We start from the raw sequence: 21729 nt of genomic DNA, 5'->3' as shown, positions 1-21729 counted from the left end.
TAGAGCGTATACATAATGAGTGCAAGAGGCTAATGAGATCATGGACTCATCTTCCCCTGACCATCTTGGGTAGGGTTAATCTAGTCAAGATGTCCATCCTACCTAAATTTACTTTCATCTTCAATACCATCCCTCTGACCTTCGATAGTAAATCGCTGGATAAAAGTCAGCGAGAAATCAATTCTTTTATATGGAATTACAAGTCCACTCGACTAGCATGGAAAAAGTTGAGGAGGAGAAGGGAGAAGGGAGGGCTCGCTCTTCCGGACCTGCAGTACTATGCATGGGCTTTTCAGCTGTCCCACACAAGAATGCTCCTAAAAACGCCATTGGGCATATCATCTGGGACAATGTTTAAAGCCATGCTGAAGGGGTCGGACTTGGTAACCGACGGGTTCTTATTTAAATTTGGTGACCAGAAATTTTTTACAAAGATTAAATTAAAAATTCTAGCATCCTTAGGGACAGCATGGTCTCATATTAGGAAAAAAATAGGGCTGGCCTACTATTCCAACTATGCACCAATATGGGAATCCCCGGGTTTACCACTATGTTTGCAAGACAGATTGTCCATTCCTGTGAGGAGTCCGGGGTGGTAAGATGGGGGGAGCTTGTGGTTGAAGGGAGGTTGAGGGTCTGGGAGGAATTACGGGAGAAGGTGGGCTCGGGCTTCTCCAGATTTAAATATCTACAACTAGAAAGTTGGGCCAAGGTTTTGATCAGGAAAGGCGTCCCATTAGGAAAGATCAGTAGTTTGGAACAACAGCTGGTAGAGCGCCCAGGGGGGAGGCAAGGAGGTTGCCCTATGGTATTGGACTCTATTGGAGGAGGTGGATGGGGACCTGGTTCTTCCAGATGAGCTATGGGGTGAAGAGCTCGGGCTCCCATGTGAGGCGATATGGATAAAATCCTTCACCCTCTTATATAAAATCATGAAACCAGCTTGGCTTAGGCGGAATCACCTGTTCACGCTACACAGGGCCTACCTCACGCCTCTGAGATTGTCTAAATTCCTCCTGGGAAAGAAATGTAATAAATGCAACCACAGGGAAGCATCGGACGTGCATATATTCATGGACTGTCCCCATATTGCCAGCTTTTGGGAGGAAGTAAAAAGATCCTTGGATTCTATCTTAAACATCTCGCTGTCAATCACGCTGCCACTAATCATCTTTGGCATCGAGGCAGGCATAACTGGCCAGGCTAGGTCCTTTTTAGGTTTCGCCTATCGAAAGCTGCGCAAGCAGCGTTTCGCCAGGCGAAATCTAATGTTAGAACAGTATAGGGGACTTGAACCCGCCCCTTCTTCCATTGGCTAGCTCCATAAATGGAGGCTAGCCATTGGAAGACATCGTTGTCATTCACTTTTTCCCGGTCAGAACGCGAATTGTGGGCGTTTCTGACTCTTTTTTAAAGTCCCGCCCCTTGTTGCCGTGTGTCCCGGGCCGCGCTGTGATTGGCTGCCGGCCCGGGACACCCCCGTGACATCATTCCCCAGGCCGCGCTGTGATTGGCTGCCGGCCCGGGACACCTCCGTGACGTCATTCCCCGGGCCGCGCTGTGATTGGCTGCCGGCCCGGGACCTGACTTGTTTTTTTTACCTTTATGTTTATTAGCACGAGGGCAATCGTGGAAGAACTCTCATTGGATGAGCGCATCTGGATTAACAAAGACCACACGGGAAGAAAAGCCAACATTCCAAAAACACAGGCCACCAAGGCCCTTGCCCGGGCTGCTTCACTTTCATGCTGTGCCAGTGGGTGGCGCCCTGCACACGGTGCCACCAAGGCCCTTCCCCAGCCTGCATCGCTCTCACCCCATGCCAGTGCGTCGATCCCTACAGACATTGCTGGTAATGCCCCACACTCCCTGGCCTGCAGCACCCTTCGTGCCAGTGCATAGAGCCATACCCATGGCAGTGCACCTCAATCTTGCCAAAGTGCTCACCTCCACATAACGGTGCCAGGGCCACCCCGGACAACTCGAACCCGCGGCCCTGGTGCGCAGTCCTCCTCAGGACGTGGCCGCCACGTCCGCCCTCCTTGACACACGTGCGGCTCTCCTCGCAGGTACCGCACGCCCCTCCGCCCCTGACTGGCAAGTGCGGCTCTCCTCACCAGGAACCGCACGTCCCTCTGCCCCTGACTGGCACCTGCGCTGCACGGGGGCGCAAGGACAGAGGGCCCCTTTGAGACCCCCAGGCCGGCGCAGCACTGACGCAGGCGGCTCGCCCTTGGGTTCCCGAGGTGCGCCCTGTGCCGTTCCGTGGCGCCGCCCAGGTCTGACAGCTGCGCTTCCAGCGGTGCGCTCCTGTCACTCATCGTGTCAGAGGGGGCCCCGGGGGTGCAGCCGCGGCTACGTGCGTGATGGTGTGTGTGATGCTAGGCTGGGCTCCCCTCCCGGCCCCCCTGTTCACCAGTGCGGCATCTCCGCGCCCTGGGCGCTCCCGGAGAAGGTCACAGTCACCCATCGGCTCCTTGGCGCTACCCCTCGCAGGCGCTGTTATTTCGCAAAAAGAAAACCTCCCGCTCGCCCCTGTTAGTAAAGGTGGCTTGGGACAGAGAAGGCGCTTCACTGACACTTCAGTATCAGGAGAGGCGGGCAGTCTCCAGGAATCTCACCCAAAGGGTTTAGTATCCAATAAGGTCTGATCTTAAAAGGCGCTTTCCAGCCGGGGCTCTTTTAGGCGCCTGGGGTTGTGGGCTGATTATTCCAATCACAACATTAAGGACCCACCGGTTGCAGCAAAATTTCGGGGGGCTGCAATCCCGATTAATCCCAATTCAGACCCAGGTCAGGCAGGTCCGAAACAACACCCCCTCTACCCACAGCCTAGTCGGATCTCCCACCCGTCCATCATTCTCTAGAAAGCTTGCTTGCGGCCTGACAGAGAGCCTGGTGACATGGTGGCGCTCTACGATAAAACCCGGAGAGACGAAAATGGGTAATTCGAGGCATGCTACGAGTTCAATCAATGGAAGTGCAGCGGCATTCTCGTTTAAATAACCCGCACTGCAAGAGAAAAACAAAGCACACCGTTTCATAATGCCGTAACTGGTTAAAACCAATGTGTACATCCATTTAAAACACACTTGAACAAACCCTTTTGAAGCAGAAAACCTGGGTACTCTTAAAGCACACAAGGATCTAAAAAACAGTTCCGGGAACTAAGCAAGGCCGCCACAAATTATGTATTTCAGTTTTCATATCACTATTTATATGGTAGACTGTCACTCTAAAGTGCAATACTGTTTTTTTTTTCAAAACAGGAAAATCCGCCGTTCATTAGGAAATTTGCATAATGTTTCACTTTCGCAGCTCACTATCTAAATGTAGCGCTATGTTACCAGCTCAGGCGCTGGCCGCTGCCTGTACTGACCTGCTGCACAGCCGAGAGCCACTGGGGCAATAAAATAAGCACAGGCAGCAGTTACCTCTCTCACCTCTGCCCCAGCATAGAAAGAAACCTTTGACAAATAACACGTTAATAAGCAAGGAGGGCAGATGAGGCCATGTGCATCCTTTGAGCTGTTCTAGCTGCAGAGTAATGGCCCGCGCGGGCGCCCCGCATCGCTTGGGCTGTGTTGTACCCCCATAACTAGGACAGTGGAAATGCAATAGGTCTCGCATTTGCGAGAGATTAAGCTATTGGCATTGTAAATGACAATGCCATTTATTTATCTGCTTTCAAAACCAACACATAAATAAAAATGTTGTGATTTACAATGCCAATAGCTCTAACTTTTCCAAAGGCGAAACCATTGCATTGTAAATGCTTGTTATTTTATGCGATTCTACTGGCCAGGAGGCAAATTTGCAAAGTTTGGTGGAGAATACAGCCCCGTCACACTCGGGCTGGCTAACAGCGTTATATGAAACATGTAAAGTGGACCTTGCTAGATCGGGGAACCAAAGAAATTTGGCCTTTTGGGACATGTTGGTTCAGTGGAGAAGATGATCCCGGGTTTTTTTTTTCTGGTTTTTTTTCTTTTTCCCCCCCAGGTCCAATGATTATGCCTAGAATACTCCATGGACCAAGTACAAGGGTGCCCGTCGAGATACTGCTGGTCCGGCAGGTTGAAATATACCGAGATGGAGAAGGAGTAAGGGCGTGCTCGTACTCTATCCCCCTCCCCTCATTTCGTTTGGGATTCTTCTTCCGCCAGTATCAATAATCGTGTCTCAATACATGAGAGGGCAAATATCTGAATGCCTTCTGGCATGTGACACGCAAGGTGGTTGGCGATTATGAATGGAGGGCAAGGCAAATGAGGATACAAAAAAAAAAAAAAGTGTAGAGGTGAAAAGCAAGATGCCAGCCCGCAGTTTAGCTTTGGCTCAGAAAGGGGAAAAATCTGGTATTCACCTGGCAGCAGTTAATGAGGGAGGAGAATGTATGAAAAGGTTGTTTTCACGAGGGAGCTAGCCAGTATTCTTTCAGAACAAGCGCGCCTCGGCACGCAGGGAAATGAAACAAGAAATTTAAAACAGTTCTAAACCTTGCAAAATGGAATCTTTGCGAATGTTGTTTTAATGTAATCAACTGCATGTCATGGTAAGTGTTAATAAGCTTAGAGGTTATTTTTGTGACTAAGTATAAGTGGCATCAGGTTGTTAATGAAAGGTGCTGAATTTATCTGGAGCTTAACGTATTTTTGTTTAAGATTTGGGCATGGAAGTAACAGTGGTATTAGTGGGTACGTGAGGGTAATGGGGAAGGGATTGGTGTAAACATATCGGTGTAAACGTGTTGGGAACAAGCTTGCTTAACGGGGAGTGTGGATTATTGAAAATGTGACCTTTAAGGATGGTAGTTGGATTTCAGTGGTTTAAAGTAAGAAAGTCATTATTTTATGTTGATCAAGATTGGTCAAATTTATGTGTTTGTATTTATTAGATGCCCCTGACGAAGGGAATAATTTTTCCCGAAATGCTTTGGATTGAGTAATAAAATCATGGTATGTGGAAACTACGTGTGTTCCTGTGCCTTTTGTGAATATCAACGCTCAGCATTTGATATGGATAAAATGATTTGAACAAAAGTCAAGTTTGGAGAATAAAGAAGTAATGGTGAAAATTATGGATAAAAGTTTGAAATATTGTGTGTAGCTCAACTCATTGGATTTATACAGTGCTCTGGCTGTGCAGCTTGGTGGGACCGTTGCCCGGTTCCCCCGTGTCTTAGATCGTACTTAGCAACCATACAATTCTATGAGCTTAAAGGACTTTCTTTCTTAGTAAACATGAGAACTGAGCTAGATATAACATTATTGGGTCTGTTGGTTGACTGTAGAGTGATTGCACCTCCCACTAGCTCCGTCAGAAGACTTTGACTGCTCAACTTCGCTATCCTGGGAGTCAAGTGCAGAAAGGGATGTCCTTGGCCCGTTTCCGAGCCACAATAGTACAGACCTCAGGGCACGGAGGCAAACAACCTCAACCAACATGATCATTAGCCCCTCTCTGACCGGTTCCCCTCCAACCACTGATCGTGGTCTGGTGTGCAGAGCTGTGATCTGGTACACAGTGTTTTTCAGCAATGAAAGTGCACTCAGATGAGCATACTATCAGGCGGTATAGCGACAATTGACTTAACCACTAAAGAAAAACACTTCAAAATAATTGTGAGAGAGTTTATCAGTTACCATAACGTTTTAAAGGCAATGGCCGTCTTGTTACCTTTATCACTAGAGATGCCCCAGTTGAACACTTAAATATCACAACCAATGGCCGTGTCTGAGTGATGATAAATGGGCACCTCTGCTGAAGGGGCTTCCATGTTACAGACCTGCCCTTTGTTCCAACCTGAGAGAGGGTTAAGTACACTAGTAATCCTGGGACATTCCAATTAGGTATGGCCTATCCCTGTAAGAGAGATCTAATGAAGACATAAAATGTGACACGTCAAACTATGGCTGATTAATGAGACTGTTGCAGAAAAACCTTGCAATATGGACGAAGCAGAACAGAGAATGCCTGAGGTCAGTGCCTAATTTATTACAAAGTAGGCGCCAGAGCCCTTTTCGGGAGGCCACTGCCGCCTGTACCTCCCACAGCACCTTCCAGCTCTATCAATGTGTCCACTTCACCTTCAGAACACCCATCAGCCACGGACACCAGCACCCGCGTAGAAACGACCAGAATCACCGACGACCAGCTTACCTCTGCACTCAGCAAATCCACCCCAATCATCGCGCAAAACGATGACCCAAACACAGCAGCCCGAACCATGCACAGATGGATCTCCGACAGCGCCAACACCATAGCCCACCTCATGAAAAACAACAACACCCACGCCAAGAAAGCCAGATGGTTCACCACCGAACTTCGAGAGACCAGACCCACCTGCCGCTGCCTCGAAAAGGCCTTGAGGAACACAAAACCCACAGAAACTCACAACAACTTCAGAGCCGTGAAGGAAAAAGGCGATTGAAGACAGAATCTCCACACACGCACACAACAGAAAGGAACTCTTCAACATCATCAATGAGTTCGCCCAACCCACCAGCGAGTCAACTGACATTCCTCCCTCAAAAGACCTCTGTGACAAACTCAGCACTTTCTTTCACCACAAAATCAAGAGCATCTATGACAACTTCGACAAAGACAACCAACACAAGGACCTCCCACCAACCACCCCCGACACCATGAAGCCAGCAATTGACAGCTGGACAGCCCTCTCCACCGAAGGCACACTGAAGACGATGAAGTCAATCCATTCTGGACCTCCACGGACCCCTGCCCCCACCACATCTTCAACAGAGCCGCTGACACAATCACACCCATGCTTCACCACACCATCAACCGCTCCCTGGCGACCGCCTCATTCCCCGACGACTGGAAACACGCGGAGGTCAACCCCCTCCTGAAGAAACCCTCAACGGACCCCACCAACCTCAAAAACTACAGACCCATCTCCCTGCTCCTGTTCCCTGCGAAAGTTATGGATAAAGCCATCAACAGCCACTCGCCACCTTCATCGAAGAGCACAATATCCTCAACTCCTCCCAATCCGGCTTCAGGAAAAACCACAGTACGGAAACCGCCCTCCTCGCGGCAACAGACGACATCTGCACTCTACTGGACAAAGGAGAAACAGTAGCCCTCATCCTCCTCGACCTCTCAGCGGTATTCGACACAGTCTACCACCGCACCCTAGCACACAGACTTCATGATGCAGGGATCCAGGACAAGGCCCTCGACTGGATCAGCTCCTTCCTCTCTGGCAGAACGCAGAGGGTCAGACTCCCCTCTTTCCTCTCGGACCCCACGCCAACCACCTGCGGAGTCCCGCAGTAGTCCTCCCTCAGCCCGACGCTCTTCAACGTCTACATGGCTCCACTCGCCCCCATCGTCAAAACCTATTGACTCAGCATTGTGTCATACGCAGACTATCCTCTCCCTATCCAACGAACCCAACACCATCAGACAGAACTTTCGAGAAGGCATGGAAGCCGTCGCCAAATGGATGAAAAACAGCTGCCTACAACTCAACACCAACAAGACAAAAGTACTCATCATGGGCCCAAACTCCGACGCCTGGAACGACACCTGGTGGCCCCCCACCCTCGGAATATCCACCCACCCACCCCCACGGATCACGCACGCAACCTGGGCATCATACTGGACTCCGAGCTCAAAATGGACCGCCAAATCAACTCAGTCTCTTCCTCCTGCTTCTACACCCTCCGTCTCCTATGTAAGACATTCAAATGGATCCCTCTTGAACATAGAAAGACCGTCACTCATGCCCTGGTCACCAGCAGACTTTACTACGGCAACGCACTCTACGCCGGAATAAACAAAAACCTCAACCCCAAGCTACAGAACGTCCAGAACACCGCCGCAAGACTGGTCCTCAACCTGTCAAAACACTGCCACATCTCCCAGCACCTGCGCACACTCCACTGGCTCTCCATCAAGGCAAGAGTCATATTCAAATGCTCACCCAAGCTCACAAGGCCCTCCATGACACCGGACCAGCATACCTGAACAGCCAACTCAAATTCCACGCACCCCAAAGGCCCCTACAATCAGCCCAGCTCTCCCACGCCGTGGTCCCATGCACCAGGAAAACCATATTGGGAGGCCGCTCCTTCTCCATCCTCGCGGCCAAGGCCTGGAACGCCCTTCCGCTCTACCTCAGGCATACATCATCACTTCCCATCTTCGTAAGAGACCTCAAGACCTGGCTCTTCGACGGACCCCCTCCTTGACGGACGTTAACCTGCACCCCCCCACCACCAGTGCCTTGAGACCTGTACGGTTGAGTAGTCACGCTTTAAAAAACAACTGATTGATTCATTGCATGACAGTACCAATGCAAGTACTAACCATCACACTCCAACAAGTGTGACAGGTCAGAATATTCCAGGCCCCCAAAGCTATAATAAAGGCTTGGGCTGCCGATATTATTCTTCTTCAATATATATTAACTTATTAAACACTCTTGCTGTGCTCATTTCAAAATTAGATAGACAGCGCCACCATGTGGTGGACTGTCACTAGAGACAGTGATGACAATTAAGTGCAGGTGCTGAGCATCGGAAACCACGGTCTCAAATTAAGCACTGAATTCAGCAGCTGAAGTTGAACTGTACCTATGTCATTTCCAGAATTTGAAAAGGTTATGTCCAGAAGAAGAGAATGTACATGTTCCGAAACATGTTAAGATTGTAGGGCATTTGGTTTACGATTAAGGAACTATTCTTAGTTTAAAATTAATCATCACAATGTTTATTACCTAGATGAACTCTGTTGAATGTTCTAAGGTTCGACGATGTATATGCAATTTCATATTACATTGCAATAACCTTGGTTTAGGAAGGGCCTTACACCAGGCTTTCTGAGTCTGATGGATGGATAGATAACTCCAGATCCACGCATACACACACCCACAGAGGTATGCACTCATAAGGATGCACACATTAATGTAAACTCTCACAAACAAATGCTTGTCCGAACTCCCAAAATTAAATCTTCAGTCCATGCATACACAGACTCACAAATACACACACTCAGAGACACACCCATGCATTCGCATACTCCCATGCAGATGCATATATGATCTCACTGATGTATAACTCCAGATCATGGCACACAGAAGCACACACAGGAACAGTTGCACACATGCATTTGCACACTCACGAATACCGCGAGACCTTGTGATATGTAAACCCACAGACAAGCATCCACATAAGCAAGTACAAACCAACAGCCAATAAATCCAGACCAAAGATTACACAACCCTCAAAAACACACACACAAATACGCATGTATATTTGCATAATCTGTGGCTATCAATCCATATATGCATACACAGGCAAACACCCGTCTATGCCCACACAAACAGAGATACACAGACATGCATGCACTCCCACAGATAACTCCAAAAGTATCCATACAAGACCACATTCTTTGACACATAATAGGGAACATGCATGCACACGTGCGCTCACACATGCAGGTAATACTCACAGCTAGAAAATGCCACGCCTGTGCACATATGATCTAACTGACACCATGTAAGTACCACCTTAAGATCAGAAGAGTAATTCTTGTTTTTGTTTAGTTTAGGATGAGCCCTTGGCTCATTTCAGACTCAATATCCAAGCACAGTGACTCCGGTCAGTATATTTATCTGGTGGGGACCATGATCCATTCTGTAGGGCGACTCATCAGCCTCTGTGTGTCCACACAAAGACATAGTCGCAGACACACAGAGACACAGCCCTCACTGCAGCCACTCACCCTCATGGTTTCATATTGTTGCTCTTCCTTGACTTTGGACTTCAGAATATTTTCCTCTTCTTTCTTCAGAAGACGCAGCCACTCTTGAAGTTTTACCTGCAGAGATGAAAGCGTAAGAAATAAGTGTAGCTCCGTAGAGTTCAGTCTGACTTATAAAAAAAAAAAAAAGAGTCACTACACTACCTGCAGCACGTACTCAGACTGTGCGTACCTGTCATGCATTACTATTGTAAGTACCACCCAAAAATATCCAGATTGTAAGTACCAGTCGTACATATCAGGATTGTGAGCACTAGCCCCAAGTATCACAGACAAGGACACTGACAACAGTGTCACTTTTTTGGGGTCTGTTCATGCATGGAAGGACCTAGCACTAAAATCCCTGCTCAAAGTAAACACAATGTATCACTGGCTCTTACTGCTACTTGATTAACACTTTGTGCAGCACTTCAGGCCTAAAGTCATGGAAATATTTAGAGTCTGCACTACTTTAAATAACAAACGTTGTTCTAGTGACACTATCATATAATTCAGAACAACACAGAACCAAGTGAAAATATCTAACCTAACAATTTCTTATAAATGCAAGAACTGTATATGCAGCCCATATACCAATAATAGCAAACACAGCAAGATGATGGACGGAGTGCGGAAACTTTTCAACCACTCACCCCCAGTCAAAGATCTGGGTTAAATCCATTGTTCTTTTGATCACCGCACCACCCCAGTTTGGATCCAGCCATATGCAAATCAGTTTTGACCCTGTGCCTCATGGGAACAGTCCAGCCCGAACTGCCAGGCCAGGTCCTCCCTGGACAGGAAACAAGCATCCTGCAAGACTGATTTGTATACGGCTGGGTCCAAACTGGGGTGGCATGGTGAGCAATAGAACAATGGATTTAACCCAGATCCTTGTGACTGGGGGTGAACGTTTGCATTGTTCAGCATTCCATCCATCAATTGTTCCTTTTGCATATACCAATAATAAACATAAAACATTTTGAGACTCAAAGACTGAAAAGGAACTTTACTTGTGAATTTGCTTAACAGATGCTCATTAGTACATATATCAGTACATACTGTGCAGTGATACAACCTAGTTCCCCCTTTCCCCCTTCAACCTAGTTCACATCCATCCTGAGCATCCTATTCTTGAAATTAGATGCTTCTAACACATAGATCAAACACTCAAAACAGGAGGGGGAGGCTTGCAGTCGCACACAGTACATTCTGATCCTAACTCTTAGTAATTCTACCAGACCCAGGTCTTTCAAACTCCTTACCTGCCACTTCCCTCTATCAAGCTCCAAAATAGCCTCCTTTCAACTGATCTACAGACCACCCAGCCTAAACAAGTACTTACTGGAAGAAATCTCAGACATCATTACCTCTGTCTCCATCCAACGCTGTCACCTCACATTCTTCAGAGACTTCCACATCCCCCGCAACTCCAACACAAAATGCATGAAGGAAGCCTTCTACACACTGGAAATAAAACAACTCATCAACAACCCAACACAAAGGCCCCTCACCAGGTCTCATTCTATCAGCAGCTCCTAATTTCCTCTGCTAAGCCTACGACTGGACCAACTACTGGTCTACCCTCAACTGGACCGACCACCTTGTCACCCCCTTCACCATCGCATATACTACACCTCATCAAAGACATTCTTCAGTAAAAAATTTAGGGCCATGCCAGAACACTTCAGCCTACAAGGGATGTCAAAGCTTAATGCCAACAAATGTACCATACACAAACAGGATACGTTCAAACACCAAAGCATTCACACTAACTGCAGATCCTTCTTAATAGCAGCTAAATCCTTTCACTATAAAACCACCATCAGTGAGGCAACCATCAAAACAAAGCCCTCTTCAAGGCTGTCAAACATTGAACCAATCCTCTTCCAGAATCCACAGTCCTTGCATCAATCGAGAAATACACCACCACCAAACTCATCTTTATCAAAACGATCATCGAAGCAGATCAGCATTATTATTGCTTTCCTGACCCGCCAAGTTCCACTCATCCCCCATTTCCTCACCAACAAACTGCCCTCCTTCAATACAGTACTGCAGATAGATCTTGCCAATATCCTCAACTCTCACTAGGCAACCTCCAATGAAGACAAGGCCCTTCCTTCATCCATCATAAAATGTCTTCAAGAAGAGGCCCTTAAACTCTTCTACCACATTATCAACAACTCCCTCTGCCAAGGAACACTCTAAGACACTCTTGAGATCTTTCCACTGCTAAAGAAACCATCCCTGAACCCAGCCAACCTCATCAGCTTCTAACCGATTAGCTACCTTTCACTTATAGGGAAAATCATCTAGAAGCAATTGCCACATCCTACTGGAGCACATAAGCAAGAATAATATTCTACAGGAATATCAACCTGTCTTTAGACCATAGTGCTGGTCCAAGCCAATGTGGCAGTGTGTACAAAATAACAATGGTTGGGATGAGGCGCTGAGTGATCACCAGGGCCTGAGATTCATTCAAGCATTCCATCCATCACTCTTTTTGTATGCTTTAGTGTGTCGACGTAAGTGGGTCGGTTATGCCCATACGTGGGTTCTGTGCACACTGTCACTGGAATCAAGCTATACCTGGCTGATAAGCTCTAATTTGGACGACACGTGTCCTGGGTTGCATGTGTTCCGGTTCAGGGAGGACCTGGCCTGGAAGTTTGCATTGGACTGTTGCCATTGGAGTAAGGTCAAGACTGATTTGCATATGGCTATATCTAAGCTGAGGTGGTGTTGCAGGGATTCTGCTCATACACAGAACTATGCACAGGAAACCAGGACCTCGGTGTATTGTGGTGTACCAAAAAACCCACCTCAGTGCCCATAACCCCGATCCGACTAGCATTAGTGTCTCATTCGTTCTCCATGTTACAGCGAAGCTACCAATGATTAGACAACCTAGAACATGCGACTCTAGGAAACTCTCAGGAATAGTGGGAATCAAGAACACTCTTTCGTTCTAGCTCTCATACCAGTCCACAAGGTGAGTAATCAGAGACACGCTATAGTTTAAAATGTGTATTTTAACTAACATGCTCTAAGATGCAGTACTTTTGCCAATACTAACAAACAGATGCATAAGAATAATACGATCAGCAGTGTTACAATTCCATAAAACACAAAAGGGGAACTCATATTACAAATGACAGTGGAAACCGGATTATTGTGCAGTTACCACCCTCGCTGTGTTTGGAGCTCCTTGATGTTGGAAAGGTTGTCTCCAAGTGCCTCCTCATGCATGCAATGCAATATTAAAAGCACCCGCATTTGGGTTTGAGCAGCTGCGTTTTCTGTTATGTGTAACGTGCGTGGGACTGATCAACATGAATTAACAGCATACATTGTTATTCAATCTTGAACGCGCTGTTCAGACTGAGGGCACAGAGCACGCCTAGATTTGTGAAAAACAGACAGTTCTCATGTGAAAGAGCACAAGCAGGTTGTTTACGAGAGCCATATAGTGTTGTGTGCAAAAGCAGCAAAAAGGTGTTTAAGCATATACCTCACTTATGCTAACATAGCAATGTCTGCAGTTGAACCAGTATCCTCACTACAGTGGCACGTGCGCAAAATAAAGATGGAATGGATGTCGGTCCAAGTGATTACCACTGGCTGATATTAATTCAAGCATTCCATCTATCACATTTCTGTATACTTTAGTGAAACACCTAGAAATCCACACTCTAAGTAGTAAATGAGCCCTCCTCCTGGATGACAAGAACATCCCCTGACCTCCTGCAGCCTTCGACACAGACAACACCCTGAAAAAACACATGGGATTTTCACACACTACCTTGAAATGGTTCACAACCTACCTCACCAACTGGCACCGGCTCATGCAAATAGGTTCTAAAAGGTCAAAGAACTTCCCTGTCTCCCGCGGAGTACCTCAGGGCTCCATCCTTTTACCCATAAACTTTAACCTCTACATGGGATCTCTCGGATCCATTCTTACAGACCGCAGCATCAAGATACATCTATATGCAGATGATACTCAACGCTACCAAAAAATATTGTTAATCAACAACATCCTGCAATCTCGTCAACTAATTTACTAAAGTTAAACCCCACAGACTGAATACTTCCTGTAAGCCAACAGCTCAAATAACCCCAGAGTCAAGCCTGTTTACCCCGACCCTTGACACATACCTCTCATTCAAGCAACACATTGCAAAGAACGCCTGGTTCCAGTTCTCTTGTAGAGAGTGAAGTTGTTTCTCCTGGAAGACGACTTCAGAACAAACGTACAAGGCCTCTCCCATGGGGGCAGAGACAAGGCCCTGGTCAACGGTCTCCCCAACACCACCCTAGCACCCTTAAAAGGGAGCATACATGAAGCGGCGCAGATCAAGGGCTCGAAGAAATCATATCACCTGCGCATTAAAGGACCTACACTGGCTCCCCCTTCCAGCCCAGATGACCTTTAAGATCATTTGCATCACTTATAAACCCAGAGAGGAGAGCGCCTACTGACACTACCTTCTGACTCGGTGTAGTATGTCATATCTGGGCTCCATCTGACTGGATGTGCAGGATGCATGTTTTGGCACAATGTGTGTAGCGTTGTATTACAATTATCAGGGCTTCACAGTGCTGTCAGGCTCAGGTACCCTCAGGCCCAGGTCTATAGGATGCAGTGCTTGGGACCATGTGAGGTGAGGTCCCCAAGTGCGGCGATGGGGGGCTCGTGTGTGTGAAACGCTTTCTATTGTAGAGTGAATCAGTCTTAGTTGTAGTCAGTGCCTACAGCCCCACTTCACTGCTCCTCACACCCCCGCCCTCCACTAGAATGTAGTAAGGTCAAGTGAACAGTCCGTGTTGAATTTCTATCCTGATGGAAGGAGCGATGGTTTGTGGTTCACTGTTAAGTTCATGGTTCCCTCCAAAAGTCTGGGGCTAATTTTGACTCTGGCGGACAGTTGGATTGGAGCGAACTATCCTAGGACAGGATGTAAACTGTCCCCTTTTAAATTTATGGAGCTCTGCACAGCAGGGAAGAGAACGCTGAAGACCAGAGGTGGGAATGATGGTGGTCTCCCTTCTACAAGAGGTGCTAGACCCCAGCACCGAGGAAGGACCTCTACTGACCAGAACGCTGAAGATCAGAGACGGGAATGATGGCCGTCTCCCTTCTACAGGAGGCGCTGGACCCCCAGGACCGAGGAAGGACCTCTACTGAAGGTCCCAGGAGGTGGACTGAATGAGAGTAGAGGGTTCAATCAATCAATCAATCAATAGAATTTGTATAGCGCGCTAATCACCCGTTGGGGTCTCAAGACGCTGGGGGTGGGTGGGGGTTCGCTACTGCTCGAACAGCCAGGTCTTGAGTTGTTTCCTGAAGGAGAGATGGTCCAGGGTCAGCCGTAGGTGAGTGGGGAGGGAGTTCCATGTCTTGGCTGCCAGGTAGGAGAAGGATCTTCCTCCGACGGTGGATTTGCGGATTCGTGGGACGGAGGCGAGGGCGAGGCTGGCGGAACGGAGCTGGCGGGTGGGTGTGTAGAATGTGAGTCGGCTGTTGAGGTACTTCGGGCCCGTGTCGTGGAGAGCCTTGTGTGCGTGGGTGAGGATTCTGAACGTGATCCTCTTGTTGACGGGAAGCCAGTGCAGGTCTTTCAGGTGGGCCGAGCTGTGGCGAGGGATGTCCAGGATGAGTCGTGCTGATGCGTTCTGAATGCGCTGGAGTATTTTCTGGAGTTTGGCTGTGGTTCCAGCGTAGAGGGTGTTCCCGTAGTCCAGACAGCTGGTGACGAGGGCCTGGGTGACCGTCTTCCTGGTTTCGGTGGGGATCCACCGGAAGATCTTTCGGAGCATGCGCAGGGTGTTGAAGCAGGATGATGAGACGGCGTTGACTTATTTGGTCATCGTGAGGGATGAGTCCAGGATGAAGCCCAGGTTGCGTGCATGGTCCGTTGGCTTCGGTGTGGTGGCCAGGGCAAGGGGCCACCAGGAGTCGGTCCAGGCGGAGGGAGATGGTCCGAGGATGAGGACTTCCGTCTTGTCTGAGTTCAGTTTCAGACGGCTGAGCTTCATCCATTCCGAGACGTCTTTCATTCCTTCCTGGAGGTTGGCTTTCGCGGTGGCGGGGTCGTTGGAGAGGATCAGCTGGGTGTCGTCAGCGTAGAAGATGATGTTGAGCTTGTGTTGGCGTGCGATGGCTGCGAGAGGGCTCATGTAGACGTTGAAGAGGGTGGGGCTGAGTGAGGATCCTTGCGGAACGCCGCAGATGACTTCGGTAGCCGAGGATCGTAACGGGGGGAGGCGGACTCTGGGGGTTCTTCCGTCGAGGAACGAGATGATCCACTCCAGGGCCGCTTCTTGGATTCCGGTGTTGCTGAGGCGCTGTATCAGGGTGCGGTGGCATACAGTGTCGAAGGCTGCTGAGAGGTCCAGGAGGATGAGGGCAGCAGTTTCTCCGTTGTCGAGTAGGGACCTGATGTCGTCGGTGGCTGCGATGAGGGCGGTCTCGGTGCTGTGGTTTACTCGGACCCCGGACTGTGAGGGGTCGAGGGATCTGTTGGTCTCGAGGAAGGCGGAGAGTTGTCTGTTGACGGTCTTCTCGATGACTTTGGATGGAAAGGCAAGGAGCGAGATGGGGCGGAAGTTCTTGAGGTCCGTGGGGCCAGAGGTGGGTTTCTTCAGGAGGGCGCTCAGTTCGGCATGTTTCCAACTCTCCGGGAAGGTGGCGGATGCGAAGGAGCTGTTGATGATGTTCCGGAGTTGGGGTGCGATGATGGTGTCGGCTTTGTTGAAGATGTGGTGTGGGCAAGGGTCGGTAGGGGAGCCGGAGTGGATGGTGTTCATCAGGCGGGTGGTGTCTTCAGTGCTGACCGGTGTCCAGGTGCAGAGGGTGGTGGTGGGGGGCGATGGTTCGGTGGTTGGGTCCATGGTCTGTGCGCCAAAGCGGTTGTGTATGTCGGCGATCTTGCGGTGGAAGAACGAGGCGAGTGAGTCGCAGAGGACTTGCGAGGGTGTGATGTCGTTGTTGCAGGCGCTGGGGTTGGAGAGCTCTTTAACGATGCTGAAGAGTTCCTTGCTGTTGTTGTCCAGGCGTTCTTTGAATGTTGTCTTCTTGGTGGTGCGGATCAGCTAGTGGTGTTTGCGGGTGGCGTTCTTGAGGGCGGTCATGTGTTCTGCTGTCTGGTCGTGGCGCCAGGCTTTCTCGAGGGCGCAGCAGGTTTTATTGGAGTTTTTGAGTTCGTTGGTAAACCACGAGGCTTTCCTGCTGCCGGGTCTGCTGGGAGGATTCTTCAGTGGTGCGAGTTCGTCGGCGCAGTTGATGAGCCACTGTGTGAGGTTGCGGGCTGCTTCGTTGGGGTCCGTCGTGTTGGTGGGCGGGTTCTGGCTGAGGGCGGTGGTGAGCTGGTCGGCGGTGATCTTACTCCAGCTTCTGCGGGGAACCTGTTGCGGGTGGTGGTGGGTCGTGGTTCTCCTGAAGCTGAAGTGGACGCAGCTGTGGTCTGTCCAGTGTAGTCCGGTTGAGTGGCTGAAGGAGATGTGCTTGCTGGAGGAGAAGATGGGGTCGAGCATTTGGCCGGCGTAGTGGGTGGGGGTGTTCACCAGTTGCTTGAGTTCGAGGTTGGCGAGGTTATCCTGCAGGGCGGTTGTTTTGCAGTCCTTGTTGTTCTCCAGGTGGAAGTTGAGGTCCCCTAGGAGGATGTGTCTGTGGAGGTGAGGGCGTGCGGACTGACAAAGTCAGCGATGGCTTTGCTGAATTGTGTGCGTGGTCCCGGGGGTCTGTAGAGGACGGTGCCTCTGAGGGTGGTCTTGGGGTCGGTGTGTATCTGGAAGTGGAGGTGCTCAGTGGCGGTGAGGGTGTCGTCGGAATTGGTCGTGATGCGGATGGTGTTTATGTGGACGATGGCGATGCCTCCTCCGGTTTGGTTCACGCGGTCCCTCCGGGTGATATTGTAACCCTCCGGGATGGCTATGGCGATGTCGGGGGCTGAGGAGGCGTTCATCCATGTTTCTGTGAGGAAGGTTTCTGTGAGGAAGGCGACGTCTGGTGATGTTGAGTCGAGGAGGTTCCAGAGTTCGACGGTGTGCCTGTGGACGGAGCGGGTGTTGAGCAGGATGCACTTGAGCAGGATGCACTTGAGGTGGTTGTTGCTGGGGCTCGGCGTGGCTGGTGCGGTGCAGGTTCGGAGGCAGGTGAATTGGCAGGCGTGGCAGGTGAAGGGTCCGTGGGTGCGTTTCGGGGTGGCTTGGTAGCAGGCGGGGTTCCGGCCGGCATTGAGTGCGTGGAGGGTTGCGCGTCGTAAGTTTGTCGCGTGCGCTGGCGTCGACGAGGACCAGGGGTCCTGGCGCTGGGCGCGGTCCAGGCGCGGACGGGCGTAGACGGGCTTGCCTTTGGTGCACACTCGGCGCGCCCGCTGCCCGTGACCGCTGCACATACGCGTGGACTCTGCCATGTGTGGTGCGGTGGGAGGGAGGAGCAGCTGGGAGGTGGGATCGGGGTGGCGCAGGGATCGGGATACAGAAGAAGGGGGCGGGCCGCAGGGAAGCAGCGGCAGGGAGCGCGGAGGGAGTACTGGCGGGAAAGCGGTCACGAGAGGGCAAGGAGCGGAGAGCACAGATCAGGGGCACAAGGAAGCGTACAACAAGCACAGGGAACGACAAGTCAACGAAGAACACAGATCAGGGCACAAGGCAGAGGAAAAACAGCACAGGGAATGGCAGTCACAAGGAAAGAACAAACCTATGCCACAGGGGTAGCGGCGACCGAGCGGGGCAGGCAGGGAGACCATGCGCACTCAGGGGGAGCCGCGCGGCGGGTGGAGCGACCTTCACAGACCAGGGTCAGGTCAGTGTTCAGCAACTGGAGGTGAGGAGGTCGAAGACTCTGAGCCTGTGATCATAGGCCAGCCTGACGCTCATTCATCCTGCGAGTGATCCCCAAAGCCTGTGTACTTCATGCAACAAATGCTATAGGAGAAATGCACGTTGGGCCTAATAAAGATGCAAGCCTGTCATGCCCGGACCCTGCACTTCCCTTTGTAGCTGATAAACCCTGCATTGCTGGTGAGTCATCAGCATCAAACCCCTCGTGACCCTGTGTGCTCCACAATGCAATAATCCAGCTCTTCTGCAACACCTTCTACTGTCTTCGGTGAGCATCTGAGCCTGTGTGCCAAACCCTGCATTACTGCACTGCGTCTGCTGTGTTGAAGAGCATGTGAGCCTGTGTGCTACACCCTGCATTGCTGCACCTCTTCTGCAGTGTTTGATGAGCATGTGAGCCTGTGTGCTTAACCCTGCATTACTGCACTGCCTTTTCTGCATCGGAGGACCGTCTTATCCCGTGGGCTACATCCTGCATTGCAACAAGTCTCCATTCTGTGTCTGATGACCACATGAGCCCGTGTGGCACACCCTTCATTAATGAGCCCCTTTTGCTGTGTAACAGGGCTATGTGACCGCATATGTCACACCCTGCAGCTTGCACCTCTTCTGTTGAGTCTGATGACCATGTTTGCCCATGTGTTGCACCCTGCATTACTACATGAAGTCTTCTGACACCGATGACTGTGTGAGACCATGCACGACACACTGCACTGTCACACTGAATCCCATCAGTCCAGCTTGAGATCCCAAAACACCCACACACATACCCTACCAGCTGCAACTGTGGCTCAAGGTATATGGCCTGTGATCTCAGCGCTCTGACAGACACACGTTGTGCTCTTTTGCAGATTCTTATATGAGCCTAACAGAGTGTATTCACTTATAATCCCTAAACACCCACAAACGTACCTTGTGATTTTGGATTGGATCCAGGGGTTGCATAGTTGTCCCTCAATACCCACACACATATCTTGTGGGTCCACGGGTTACATTGTGATGCCTGAATAACCACAGACATATCTTGTTCTCTTTAGTGTACAACCTCTGATCCCTGAAAGTGGACAAATGTACCTTGTATTCCTCTGTGAGACTCACAGAGTATCTTCTCTTGAGAGCCCTGAACACCCACATAAACACCATGTGCTCTTGGGTACGCTTCTCTATGGGATGCACAGGGTGAGGTTTGATACTATAACGCCCCAAAGCATACTTTGTATCCTCCTAAAGATTTCACGAGGGAATTCACTTGTGATCCCTAAACGCCCCTCTGTAGATTCTTCCTCTGTGGAACCTGCACACATACACTCCTTGTACAGGCCCATGATCTAACAACATCCTCACACATACCTAGAACACATTATCAGCCTCGTCTATGGACTCTCTGTGGTTTGCCTTGTGATTCCCTGAACATCTACAGACATACCCTGTTCTCTTCTGCAGCCCCCTCACACTGATAGGGTGACCAGATGACTCCATGCCACCTAGACACAACGATTCCAATTCTCCGCTTTTGATTTAACATATCAGTGCATTCTGGGAGTTGTGGTCACCTGTGACATGTTAAGTGAAAGTCCGGGAATTGAAAATCGGTCTCCCAGTGGCATGGAGCAATGTCGTCACCATATAAAAAGGTTATCTTGTGATGCCTAAACCCACACGAACATAGCTTGTACCCTTCCACTGCCCTATAATGTGGCTTATCAAGCGAATTTGAAATCTCTCCATTTTCACAGACATACCTTGTGCTCTTCACTTGTGGTTCCAGAACACCCACCCACACACCTTGTGCTCCTCTGCAGGTTCCTCAGTGGGGCTCACTGTGTGAGTTTGTGAACCCTGAATGCCCACAGGCGCACCTCGTCCTCTTTTCCAGCCCCTTCAATGAGGCTCGCACAACCGGTGATCCCTAAAATCCGACTTAAATACCTTTCATTCCCTTGTGGGACTCATTGGGTCTTCATTAGTGAACTCTGAACCCCCACCCACATACCTTGTGCTCCTCTGCAGGCTCCTCCTCCTCTACACAGAATGACTTGTCACCTCTGAACACATAGCTCGTGCCCTCCGGCTGCCTCCTTGATGGGGTTCACAGAGGGCTTTGTGATCCCTGAATTTCCACAGACAAACCCTCTGATCTTCACTTGTAGTTGCAGAGAAATCACACACATACCTTGTGCTCCTCTGCAGCCTCCTCTATAGGACTTGCTGCGTGAGCTTTATGGTCGTTTGACTCCCGGCACACCAAACATATCATCCTCTGATCCTCTGCACAGAACAGCCTCAGTTGCTCTTCATGTTTCTCGCACAGATTCTCCTCCGGGGGCTTCACGGGGGGCAGATGAAGCTGTTTAGCAATTTCCACCATGTTCCCCAGTTGCCTGTTGGGTCGAAGGTTTTTCTCAGAAGATATCTCCCTGCACTGTGGACAGGGGAAGTTTTCATCTCTTCCCTCCCAGCTCTGGGTGATGCAGGAGCGGCAGAAGTTGTGTCCACAATCAATAAGAATCACCGGATCCTTAAAGTATTCCAAACAGATGGAACAAGTGGCCTCTTCCTGGAGGTTCCCGAGCTGAGCTGCTGTCGCCATGATGCAGAAATGCAGGAAGTGAAGGTACGTTTCAGTTTCTCTCTTTATGAAGTGGGTGTGTCTGTGCGTCTGCCCCTCTGTGTGTGCAGTGGGTGTGTCTGTGCGTCTGCCCCTCTCTGTGTGCAGTGGGTGTGTCTGTGCGTCTGCCCCTCTGTGTGTGCAGTGGGTGTGTCTGTGCGTCTGTCCCCCTGGCTGCGCTGGGACTTCCGGGTTCAGCCTACAGTTACATGGCAGAGAACTGACTCCTCTGCTGCCTGTGCTTTATTTATAGGTTCGACACTTTCTCAGCTAAAAGAAAAATGTCAACTTTGTTTTGTTTTGGGATTCTGTGAGTGCCATAAGCTGTCACCTAAATACGATGTTCTGTAAAATCCTTAAAAAAATATGTTGATTATAATAACTGTTTAGGAATTGCACAGCCAGCTTTAAACTTTTTGGGCAATTTCTCACTGCATTTGCTATTTTAGGTTTATGTTTCTAAGCCTGTAAAATGCCTTTTATTGCTGCATTTCTAACAT

General features: G+C 49.7%; 1 protein-coding gene across 1 annotated transcript in view; it reads right to left on the bottom strand.

Annotated features, from left to right (window-relative positions):
* The window catches only part of LOC144754210 (E3 ubiquitin-protein ligase TRIM39-like), a 98227-nt gene extending 76957 nt beyond the window's left edge, over positions 1–21270 (bottom strand). Inside the window, exons 1-2 of the mRNA XM_078641796.1 lie at positions 20795–21270; positions 9751–9846 (exon numbers count right to left, since the gene is read on the bottom strand). Of these exons, the coding sequence (XP_078497922.1) occupies positions 9751–9846; positions 20795–21211 (513 nt within the window). The 5' untranslated portion in view covers positions 21212–21270. The remainder of the gene's footprint in view (positions 1–9750; positions 9847–20794) is intronic.
* Between the last annotated feature and the right edge of the window lie 459 nt (positions 21271–21729).

This window comes from Lissotriton helveticus, chromosome 5_1 (genome assembly GCF_964261635.1).
Source record: "Lissotriton helveticus chromosome 5_1, aLisHel1.1, whole genome shotgun sequence".
NCBI lineage: Eukaryota > Metazoa > Chordata > Amphibia > Caudata > Salamandridae > Lissotriton > Lissotriton helveticus.
Note: the sequence above shows the minus strand (reverse complement) of the source record. Positions and strands in the feature narration are given on the sequence as shown.